The sequence below is a fragment of the Panthera tigris genome, chromosome B2 (genome assembly GCF_018350195.1).
Source record: "Panthera tigris isolate Pti1 chromosome B2, P.tigris_Pti1_mat1.1, whole genome shotgun sequence".
Lineage (NCBI taxonomy): Eukaryota > Metazoa > Chordata > Mammalia > Carnivora > Felidae > Panthera > Panthera tigris.
In genome coordinates this window covers 89,820,541-89,832,840 of record NC_056664.1, presented here as the reverse complement: position 1 = coordinate 89,832,840, position 12,300 = coordinate 89,820,541, and the positions used below count along the sequence as shown (strand labels likewise).

General features: G+C 48.7%; 1 protein-coding gene across 3 annotated transcripts in view; it reads left to right on the top strand.

Annotated features, from left to right (window-relative positions):
* SIM1 (SIM bHLH transcription factor 1) overlaps positions 1–12,300 on the top strand; it is a 75,819-nt gene that overhangs the window by 8,659 nt on the left and 54,860 nt on the right. For 2 of the 3 annotated variants that reach the window (XM_042985326.1, XM_007097370.3), the window contains one exon: positions 2,540–3,156. The exons of the other annotated variant lie outside the window; for it this stretch is intronic. In XM_042985326.1, the coding sequence (XP_042841260.1) occupies positions 2,982–3,156 (175 nt within the window). In that variant the 5' untranslated portion in view covers positions 2,540–2,981. The remainder of the gene's footprint in view (positions 1–2,539; positions 3,157–12,300) is intronic. 3 annotated transcript variants of the gene reach the window in all.

The following is a 12,300-nucleotide window of genomic DNA, read 5'->3' as shown; positions in this document are numbered from 1 at the left end:
TCTCTAAGTGGCTACAGCCTCCGAAGAAATAACTCCTTCTAAATTAGAGCCCATTAACTAGATTCCAGTTTTGAAACACCTATAAAATCTGTATGTTTAGTATTTCCTTATTCTTTCTATCCATTCACCTCTTCTAGCCAGGTGTTTCCCAGATGTGTAAATATCTCCAGAAAGCTCCCGTTGTCGTCCTGCGAGCTTACTGCCATCGGGCGGCAAGGAGGTGGCAGATGTCTGCATTTCTGAACAAACACTCTTAAAGTTGTTCCGAATATCAGAAAAAATGGCACCTACCCTTCTTCAGAGTATGTGTTTTCTCGGCGGCAATTATTGCCACAAACGAGAGGACGAATGCAACATTATTGGTGTTCTTACTGTCTTTTGTCACCGATGAAACAACTGCCCCCAAGTGTACCCACGGGAGAAGAACCGTGGTCACCATCAGCACCAAAAAAAAAAAAAAAAAAAAGAGCGGGGAATCGCATGTGTAGGGAGTGATTCCAAACAGAAGTCATTATTTGGGGAGGGGGGAGCAAATAAACTTTCCCCCGTTTCTAGGTGTTGTCTTTCCTCAGATGACAGAGAAAAGGGCGATTCAAATTAGAGGGTCTCTTAAATATAATGTGTCAGCAGTAATACTTACAAGCGTTTGTTTAAACGGGTCCTGTTGGGGGAATTGTGAATGTTGTAGATTTATTCATGCAAGGAACATTCATTTATCCAATTTTGCTTCCTGAAACAAAACCCAACAAAGAAGGCTTCGCTCTCATTTGAGATATCTATCTCTGTATCAACCACTCTGTCTGATCCTATCTTGGCCTGAAATGTAACCTCTTTCCCCCAGAGTCCCCTATCTGCGTCCCATAGGACAACTCCACGGCTAAGCTTTCCACGGTGAACAAATCAGCCCCCAAACTCGAGCCATTTCGGAAAAGACTCTTTGGGATTAAAGACAGGTGTATATTATCTTCTCTGGCGACGAATTCGGGGTCGCTGTGGTTTCAGAGAAACGTGAACACCGGCCCCGCGCAAGCAGTGGGCCCTGCCACTTGCCCACGGAACGGCGCGGCCGCCAGGTCGGCCTCCGGGCCACCCGCGCCCGCAGTCTGGGCGACTCCAGCCTTGTCGCCGGGAGCCCCAGCCCCCTGGCCCGACCTCTGCGGCCTCAGGCCGCAGCCCGCCGCTCTCGGACGCGCGGGTCACAGTGGGCCCCGCGCTCTGGGCTGAGTGCGCAACCACGCCACCCCTGGGAGAGCAGGGGGCGAGGGTCCTGCGCAACACGCGCGAGGCCCCTGGAGGCCGGGAGCAGCGGCGGCCGGGCTTGTCAGGAGCGCTGCAGCCACGCGGGGAGCTGAGAGGCGAGCCGGGAGCAGCCGCGCGCAGGGGGTGATGCGGGGCGTGCTCGCGTCACTCAGCCCGGCCGGCCAATGAGCGCGTCGCCCCGCGGCACGCCGAGCCAATCGGAGGCGAGGAAGTTTGTGAGTGGCATTAAGGGTGGGCGGGCGAGAGGGAGCCCGGGAGTGAAGTTGAAGCTAAACCCCGTGAGCTATAAAGAAGTTACAGGGGGGCGTTTTCGGCTTCCAATTAGGAATAATACTGGCTTCGTAGCAACTACCGAGGAGGAGGATTCTAAAACCACCTCACCCGTCCCAAAGACCTCATTCCCCTCCTTTTCTCACGCACCCCTCCCCCAATTCGTGACCGAGAAAAGAAAAGGGAGCCGGGGCGCGCTCTGCTCCTCTCTGCCGGTGGGAAGCCGAGAGGCCGGCGGAGTTGGACGGTAGGCATGAGTACAGTTAAGAGGTGGACGCCTCTGCACCCTTTGCAGTCAGCGGGGACTGAAGGTAGGTGAAGCGGAAGACACCTTGCGCCCGCCCAGAGGCACCCGCAGCTCTACGGCGGTGGGGGAGAGGCCGGGACGCCTCCCACCGCCCCCCTCTCCGTGCCTGCGAGGGGCTGTCGTGAATGTGCCACCTGTTAACCTGGCGCTGCCGTGCCCGGCGTGTTGCCGCCCCCACTGGGCAGGGAGAGCCCCGGGTCGCCTTGGGAGTCCCGAGGGACTTGATGTGTAAGCGCCACTTTTTGAGGAATCCTTGAGACTCGAGACCCAAGTTAGAAAGGTAGCCAAATTCCAGATCTGCCAAAGCGGGGGGACTGAAAGGCGGCCCCAGCGCTGTGGAGGAATTCTGATTTGCGGAAACCTGCTTTCCTGGGACGTGCGCCTTGCCTGGGCGCGGGCACGGGGACCAGCGACTGAGGGTCTTCTCAGGGTCTTCAGAAATATGCATTTTGTTGTTTGGGTAACTTCCCAGGGGGGCTGGAGAATGTGGCTGGCTTGGATGAGAGGATGCGAGCATTATTCGCAGGAGGCTCAGTCTCGCTATTGATTCCTCCATTTCTTATAAAACAAACAAACAAACAAACAAACAAACACACCCAGCCTGGACAGGCGCCTACCCGGCCGTTTTTCGGAATTCAGGCGAGTGCATGAGTGATTGCGGAGCTGCAGATCTCTTACGCTCTGATGCTGTTGTCTTCACAGTGGCCTGAAAGAGTTGTCCGGCATTCCCGTTCTTCCCAAAGGGGCTGGGAGCCGCCTCAAATGCCGCGGGACTGAAGAGCAAACGTCGGGGATTATTATGTCGATTTTCCGGGGCCCGGGCTCCGTCGCGCGGAACAGAAGAAAAGCTTGGCTCCTCAGGGGTCCCGCCGGCATTTGATATCCAGAGACTCCTAGGATTGCCCCGATTGCGTGGATCAGCAACTTTCCTACACTCTCGTCCCGTATTTTTAAAGAAAATTATTTTCTGTTCGCTGCGTTGGTCTTTTACTGCCATCAATACCCTGAAGCAAAGATTTCAGCCTCTTCATTCAAAGCATGCCTTATATTTTTGTCAAATATGATCTCTAATTGAAAGTTTATTTTTGCTTTTGGATGCATCTGTGGAGCTCATGTTGTAAGAAGAAAGGGGGAACGAGACACAATGAAAGAGAAGTCCAAAAATGCTGCCCGGACTAGGAGGGAGAAGGAAAACAGTGAATTTTATGAACTGGCAAAATTACTGCCTTTGCCCTCGGCTATCACCTCGCAGCTGGACAAAGCATCCATAATCAGACTCACGACCAGCTATCTCAAAATGAGAGTAGTGTTCCCAGAAGGTAAGTGACTTTGCCCAGATGAAATTTCAAAGGCAGAAGGAGTAGAGATTTTCCAGTGAGTGAGCCTACACCACTGAACAGAGAAGTGCGGTCACACATGCATACATACTCTCTGCAAAGGGAAGTTTAGCATGGCTGCTTGACTGTGGACCTCTCTGAACTTAGAATTCCTGTTCCCTTTTTGTGGCTCTTTCTACTTCCCCATTAATACTTTCTCTCTAGTCCATCGGATATGTTTGGTTGGGAAGCAGCCCAACAGTGCTTTTGTCAACACTTCAGATACTGAGCTCGATTGAAAGTACAACTAATCCAAACATGACTTTCTTTTTTTATTCCTCTTGTTAGAATTGTATCTAGCAGAAAGCAGGAACATTGCCAAATTCTTGTATTTTTGCTACATATAGATAGACCCACATACATGGAGCTAAGCCAGACAATAATTTCTCTATGTGTTTACAATTATGCATTTGAGCACCAGGCATATTTGTGAACAACTATGTCCTGAATTTACCCAGTCTCTTGATTGCTTATAGCAAATTTAGTCTGGGTTTTGAGATATTCGCAGATTCTGAAACTAACTCTGGGGCTTGGTGATTTCCAACTCTGAGCTTGATATTATCTCTGAGATAATAGGCTAGGACCCAAACACATAAGGTTGAATTAAGAAGACTAGCCCACTTAGAAAATATCTTCTAGGTGGAAGCTTGGCAAAACTGATCCTGGGAAAACTGTATTATAAGGCCCAGAAGGAAGAACAGCTGAGCTGGTCATGATTTAAAACAAGTATTTAGATTATAAAGATTCACTGTGTGAGGACAGAGTAGCCTCCAAAGAACACTGTCCATTTATACTCACGAGGAAAAGGACACTTCCCTCTTCCATTTCCCCATCCTTTCCTTTACCCACATTCAAATAATATGAACAAATTTAAACAAAAATTTAGATGTGTCTTTGTCAGAGGAGAGAGATTGGGAAATACAAAGGAGAGAATCCTAAACAAACAAAAAATTCCAAGAGAAAGAACCCTGTTTATTTACAAATCGGAATGTCTTATTTGACCCACAGAGGTTTATGTTATTGTTGATTTGGGGTCCTTGGGGTTTGTTGTTTTCTTTTAAGGAAATAGGGGGAAGGAAATAGTCATTATTGGGCTTGGAGTTTCACTTTGTTTGATTTTGACTAGAAGTTATTATCTGAATCAAAATCTTGCAAATCATGCTGACAAATTAGTCAGGAGCAGTAAAGGAAAACTTTCAAATCATAGTTCAGTTTTACCCCAAAACTACAAATAGTGTTATAGTTGTTGAACAATCTCAGTTGACCGTGGAAACCACAGGAGGAGAGGAATCAAAACCTAAAGTTCCTGAAAAGTTAAAGAAAAAGAAAGGAGGGGGAATTTATATACTAAAAACCATATTTCCCATTCAAACTGTGCTGAGAATTGCTAGTGGGAAAACTACTATTATGCCACACTGCCTTCTGTTTAAAAAAAAAAAAGAGAGAGATCTCGTTGTCTTTTATACTGTCAGCGCCTACTTTATAAAAATAAAGCTATTGCGAACTCGGCTGGCCGCGCTGTTCCTAACAGGATTATTAGCAGTGATTTGTCAGCCCCTGCGGTCTCAGTGGGCTCCCTTTCTGCGTGATTTCTAACGGGTCTCGTCAATTATCGGTGCCGAAGTCGCTCGCTGTTTGATCAGAAGAAGCATATGGTGTTGCTTGTGGGGCTGCGAGTAATCGCGGGAGGAGGAGAATAGCGGGTCGGCGTTCAGGGCGGGCGCCGGGAGAGGGATGGGAGCGCCCGGGGAGTCGCCGGGCCAGGGGCGCCCGTCTTTGTCGTGCAGACCCGGGCAGGCGCGGCCGCAGGGTATTGGGCTGGTTTTGGTTGTTTTGATTTTGTTTTCTAAGAGAGCAAGCTTTCTTGTTTACTTGAGTGCGAACTCCACAAATTATAAATCGCGTGATAAATAAGAGGAACAGAAAGTAAACTCAGCCAACTTCTCATTTGTAAAGAGAGCACTGGCGAAGACTCCCCCTGGAGTCCCCTTGGTGGCTGGGCTGATCCCCTGTGGCTACTTTAACCGCGACTGTGCTTTCTGCAGCCCCCGTTCACCTTCCTCCCGAGCCCCAGGCCCCTCCCTCTTCTCCCTTCCTCAGAGGCTAGTGTGAGTTTATGAGGAGGAGGGGATGGACGATGTGTGAACTCTGGCCACATCATTTATTTCTCCAGCTACTGTTGAGCTCATAACTCACCGGCAGCCTCCACCCGGTGAGTTAGACAGGGTCATCCGAACAGCTGGCTCCTAGAGATGAGGTTTTAGTGAGGATAGATTAGCTTAAAAAATCCAAAACCCAGACACAGCCCTTTAAAATATAAAACAACAACAACAACAACAACAACACACACACACACACACACACACACAACCCAACATCTTTCAAAGGAGTGATATAATCACAAATGGCAAAACCAGGCACAACCTGCAGAGGGTGCCAAATTTGGGTTCAGCTGTGGACTGAAGGAGGAGAGTAGACAAGATTGGGTCCATGGCAGTGGGGGGAAAGTGAGCATTTTATGTAAAGGTTATCTTTTTAGTGATGAGAAATGGAAAGAATTTGTTTGCAGATGTAGTCCATTGTTACACCTATCTAGATGCCATTCCAGCACATAGTAGGTCTTAAATTTTGTCCTAAGGATGGAGTAAAGACAGCTCTTTCATCATGGTAAGCTTTCTGTCACATGTAACATGGATTTTTGCAATGTATATAATCTAAAATAATTATAAATCTGGTGACATCTTAGTTATAGGCACAACATTGACTATAAAACCCCACTGTTTCAGCTCAGATTACATTTCATCTACAATACCCTTTAATATCAAGAGGCTTAATCAACAAAGAGAAATCTTTCCATACTTATATTTGAAAAAATTTACAAAATATTCTTAAAATATAGCTAATTCTCCATCACTACATATAGTTTACCCCCCGGGTTCTGGTAGATTCTTTGGGTAAACTTCAGTTTTTACTTATCTGAGTAGATAAAATTGAGCTGTTGAAAGAAAGATGAAAGAGGGGGGAAAACAGAGGAATGGAATATGGGTACCTGAAATAATTAAAAATAAAGCATTAGATTGGAGACTTCATACTAAAAAAAAAAAAAGGAAGATTACTGTGAAATCGTTAAAACTGTGTATCTTCCATTGGCAACATATCCTATTCTAAAATAGCCTTGCAAAGAAAAAACTTGAGGCATCTAGAAATGTGTAAGTCTTTGGTGTTACCAAAGCCAGACAGGCAGGATTAAAAAAAAAAAAAAGACAGTGTGACTTCATGTGCAATATTGGACAAACTCAACTACAAAGTAATATATATTTGCTATCCAGATAGAATACAGTTTTGGCTAAGGGTGTAGTGGCTTGCTGAATAACCTTTGAAAGGATCAGACATGTTTTCAAGTCTATAACCATTCAGAATCTTGGTAACATCACACTGCCATATCATTGTCAAGATGTCTTGGGAAAATAAAAATAATCACAGAATTGAAATTAGTAACTGTGCAAGAAAGAGTCTCTACAAAGGCTGGAAGGACAAGGATGATTAAACAAACCTCCACAGACCCTTTCTATAATATTCACCTCAAGACTGAAATCCTTAATCGCCTTATATTTTTTCGAGGCCGGGAACTGAAAGAGAAAAAGAGGCCCCATTTCCCACGTGGATGGGTGATTTAAGGCTGTTTTTCTTGCTGCTCGGGGAAATGATTGAGCATTAGGTTTCCATGTTTATTTTCCTACAGAAGTTTTTCTCATTTAAAAGCCTTTAAGCCCAGTTTACCCTCCACGCTGGTTTTCTCTGTTTAATTCCAGTTTTGATGTTGACTTAAAATGTAGAGTGCAGAACTAAACTCTGCACAGAGCATTTGCAAGGCAGATTTATGTGCTAGAAATTGTAGATCAGATCAATGAAAAAAACACTTTTTTTTTCTTTAAAGGGAACGATCACTAATAAAAACAATACAGCAAAACAATCCCGTAAGCTATAGCAGGATGCTTTTAAGCAGGGTACAATCACATACTTTAAGTTAAAATCGGGTTAAATTTCCAGAGGACAAACGTATTTTCTAGAAGAGTTATTTTTCAATCCTGGGGAAATCCTGGCACCTTGGAGCTTTTGCTGACACAAAAGTGGACACAATTCGAACCCATGGATGATTGCCGCACCTCTCTATATCGGCACAGATATTTCTCAAGAGAATGAGGTTTAGACCCAACTAACACCTTATGCTTTTAGCTCTCTACCCATTGCCAGTCTCGGATTTATGGAGTTTTAAATTTTGCGTGGGGGAAGGGAAACCTCAAGGATTTAGCAATGGGCCTGCTAATTAGAAAGTACTAAAACAGTGTTAGAGAAGTGCGGGACAAACTTTCTTCGGGTAGTCCCATCCTGGAGGCGGGTCCTGCGCGGAGTCGCTCTACCTCGGTGGTGCGCGCGGGAGCAGAGACCGAAACCTTACAGAAGACCGCCGCGCTTCTGGTACGCACCAAAGCATGCAGCGGGGAGAAGCACGTTATCATGCTGCCCGCAGGCCAAGCCCGCGCGGTGCGGCTCATTCTGTCCCAGCCGCGGGTGGCTTTAGCTGAGGGTGCGCCAGTTCGAGGTCTCCGCATGGTCCAGACCAGGTCTCTGCTCTCCCAAGGTTCGAGGACGTCTCAGCGAGCCTACCCCAAGCAGAAGCTGGGCCGGTGCGGGCGTGTGCCCTCCGTCATTAGTGCTACCTGGGCCACTGCTCCAAGGACCGGCCGTTGTTTAAACCTGAAGCCGAGATCCTGCCCGAGCCCGCAGCCAAATAGAACGCAGGCGGCAGATCCCTGCGCAGCGGGGTATTCGCGTCCATCCACCTGCGCCTGCCTTTGGGCTCTGGCATTGCCCCTCCCGGCCACTTTTGAAGACCTGGATCCCTGGGGCGACACCGCTTGACGTTTTTCAGCGTCATGCAAGGCACTGCTGTCAAACCCGCGTCCATTTTCGTCCCACGGTTTAGTTGGGACCAGGCTGGAACATACCTGTTCCTCGTTACTGCTGTTCCTGTTCTTTTCGCTGCAGGCCAGACGCCGACAGCTTGGCTGGCCTGCTCGCTCCCGACCTGGAAGCCTAGCTCCAGCGCCAAAGCACAGCGAGGGTGCAGAGTCAGTGTTGTGACCATCATTCTCCACCCCAGATTTAGTACTAACATTAGTGGATTTCCCGGGTGCGGCCAGGGGCACACAGGGTTGAGAAGAGCCCACACTGCCACTGTGGAGTGCAGACACACGGGAGTGCAGGGGTCTGGGCTGCTGCGCGGGACAAAGCTAGGTCCCGCGCAGCTATCGACACCGTCACGAGGGCCGCCGCACCCGCTAGGTGGCTGGAGAGGGCCTTGAGCGGGGAGGGCCACAGCGCCCACAGTCGACGCGAGAAGCAGCCTCCTACTCAGGGACCGGTCCAGGCGCGCTGTCTAGTCTAAGGGCGACCAATCTCCGTCCCTCTCTTCCTCAGAGCCTCTGAGGCTGCCAGGCCCCTAACACGAAGGCTGTTAGGTTGCTGGACAGGTGCGGTTGCTGGACAGGGGGAGGTTTGGACAACATGCCCTCAGCGAGGACCCGCTGGCCCTGCGGAAAACCCAAGCGACTGAACAAGTCCCTCTGGGACCCGAAGAGGGCTTTTCCCACCTCAGTCACCAAGTTGTGGTCAGATCCCGGGACTGCTCTTCCAGCCCCATTCCCACCCACCCTCATATTGCCTAAAAGGTATATTGCAATCTGTCAGTCGGACGAACCTTTCTGGGGACTACTACAAGGGGGACACATTTCTATTGAGATAGAGTGTTTATTTATTAAAGGGGGGGGGGGGAAGAACAGTGGAACAACCCCTTCTCTTCCTCCTCTTCCTGTCTGACTGAAAGAGGCGATGATGCCAGGTCTGTAATCTATATTTTGTCAAGGGTATGAAACTCATTCCGAAGGAAATGCTCGATCAATTTATTTTTGCTGCTTGTAATAACACAGCTGGATGATGCTTTGAGCTCACGCTAGACTGGGGCTCATCATTCATTCGCCAAGAACGGGCCTAAATTGTGCCTGTGGGATTAGGTCAATTTTAGTGGATCTACTTCGCCTCATTTGGTTACTAATTGGTTTCTTGTTTTATAAATCGAAATCTCATTTTCAGGAAATTACAAAACCCGTGCAGTCAGTCCATTGAGGTAATCCTTGGGTCAGGGGGTATTTAAATGGAAATGGCTCAACCGCGCACTGAGGGTAAGAGTGAAACTTCGCCTGGGTTTTCACATGAAATGTGAGCTAGCCCTTTAGATCCATAATAGATACATCCCTTCTAATACTACTTATGTAAATATGATAAACCAGACTTTAAGGGAAGGGGGGGCGGGGAGAAGCAAAATTTATCTGCTAAGGTTAATGTGGCATATCTTGGAAATCTTCCAAAATAGATTATGTTTTCCTTTGTCTTCGGCCACTTTAGCTGGGGAAAATCCTTTTGTCTAAAACCCGATTTAGTTATCGCCTCCCTCACAGAGCTCCTTTTCTCCTTTGCAAAACCCCGTTCCCTCGGCCTCACCGAATTACAAGAGAATCTTTAGATCTTGTTCCCACTGTAATCCTGCCGCAAAGGGAGCTGGTTTCCTCCTCATTTTAAACAGACAATCAAAGGATTTGTGAATTTTCTGCGGTAGGTCAAGTGCAGAAACGAAATCTCAGCTTACCCCCCTCGCCAACTGAAATTGGGCGCGGGAGCGCGTCACCGCAGGCCGGAGGTGACGGTTCCGGGGAGAGGGGTCTCTGGCCCACTCCAGGATTTTCGGGAGGCGGAACCCTTGACCGGGGCTACAGAAGGTGTCCTGGACAGGCTGAAGGGCGAGCTCAGCCCTAGGATTAGGTCAGGAAAGCCTGGCAGGTAGACGAAGGCAGCCAGTGCCTTATAAAACATTAACCCAGACGAAACCGTGTGACGGAGATTTCAACCGAGAACGTAGAGAAGGCAATGCTCCGTGAAAGCAAAAGGTTCCTTAAAAGGTGTGGGGGTGGGGGCAGGAGAGGGCGAGGGCGGCCCTTAGTAACCTGCGCCAGGCCGGCTGTTTATTAACCTGCTGGGAAGTCTTATTTTTCCCCGGTAGGCGCATACTAATGAGGCCGCAACCTGAGACAACAAACAGCCGAGGCTGGCGCTGGGGGTTCGGAACCAGTACTTAACCCCGAGCCCAGCTCGGGGACTTTCAGATGATTCGGGTCGGAAGGCCGTTCCCGGGCTGTTTCCAGCCGATTTGGAGGACTTCATAATTTTAGAATAAGGGCATTTGTTGGCCCCAAGCGCAGGCTTCGCACCCTTCCGGAAGACAAGATTCCAGACGCAAGGAGGCCTCGGCCAGCTCCCAGCGGGCGGGAGAGCCCCGGCCCTCCGCCCCCGCAAAGCTTGGCCCTTTCAGGCCTTGGCCGGGCCGGGTGTCCACGGGCCAGCGCCACCCGCGTCCCTAGCTCTCCCAGCAGGATCCTATTCCCCTTCCCCGGTTTGGCTCTCCCCAACCAAACCAATCCCCCCACCCCCGCCACTTCTGGGTGGGTATGTGTGAGCTGCAATGAAAAAATGACCGACCGCGCGGTGCCCGAAACCCGGAAGGAGGATAGCTTGGCCGAGACCCGAGGAGCGAAGGGAAGGTGACAAGGCGAAGGGGTGTGTACAGGTGGCTGTGTCGGAGGCCCTCCCGAACAATCCAGAAGGACCAAAGCGATTAGGGCAGTGGAGTCACTCCAGGGAGGGAGGCTAGGGCGGGCTAAAAGAGGCAGGGGGGATTGACTAGAGGCGAGGGAGGGAGAGGAGTGCAGCCGCGGGCGGGGAGCATCAGTGTTTGCAGAGCGGTGGGGAAATCGTTAGATTTATTTAGATGTGCAAACATCCAGAAAGACCCGATTCGAGCTTAAGGGGCGCTCATGGTTACTCGTTACCAGGGTTTTGATCGCTTGCTTTGGAAGCAGCTCCTGGCCAACACATTTTAAGAGTCCAACTCCATGTTTTATTCTGAAAGATCCGCCCTCACCCCCATATTACAATGCGAGCGTGTTTGTCATTGTGTACTTCATAGTGATTCGTACTTTAAAGTAGTAAATCAGTAAATCACACCCCCTTTGTCATGTTAAACCTTGTTTAATGGTGCAAAAGAGTTTACCTAGTTAAATTAATTTCAGCAGCAACACTGTTAAAAAATATTACCTGTAAGTAGTTATGGGTAGTACAACCTCTTCCTCAAGTTTCTTCTGCCTTATTTTTTTTCTTTCTGCAAACATGTAGTATAGCAGACTCCCTTTTAGGTTTTTTTTTTTTTTTTTTTTTTTAATCAGCTACGGGTATCCAGAGAATATTATTTTAAAAGGTTTTTTTTTTTTTCCCAGAGAATTTTCTTTTTTAGGCATCACTAGGAGAAATTTCTGGCAAAGCCTGGAAAGATCTTAACGTGGTAACATCGAGGAGAGGAAGGGGCTGTCTTTGTTAATAGATGATACTTTTGTTAATAGAAGATACGTGGAGAGTAGAGAAACTGAACGGTTCTCTATATCCAAAAGGAAACGAAAATATTGCTAAGATGGTGTTCGCACCTGAAAGTAAACTTCAAAAAAAAATCCTACACTGTTTTGTTTTTGTTTCGTTTTGTCTTGTTTTGAGGGGCGAGGTTAGGTAGGATGTGTAAGACTAGGGGTAGTGGGGAGGAAGCAGGGGAATAAGCATTGCTCAGGGATGTTGGTGCTGGAAGCCATCCACAAGCAAACGGATTTCTCCGAAGGGGATTAAAGGCAGAGGCCTAGGGGAGGTAACTGGCTGGAGAGCCCCGCAGCCAAAGAGAAAGAAAGCCCAAGGACCAGCTGGACTCCGTTCACAGCCTCAGGTATTCGCCGCGGCATTCGCTGGAGGCGTGGACATCCTCGGCCTCGTGATAAGGCAGATAATGAAGCTTTGGGGGAGAAATAGTCCCTCCCCCCTCTAAGCACAGTGGTGAACTTTCGCAAGAGTTACCGTTCGGGTGCATTCGGCCCTTGCAAGGCACACACAGGCGGTCCTCAAACCCCGCCACTTGAGGTACCGCCAAGAGGGGTG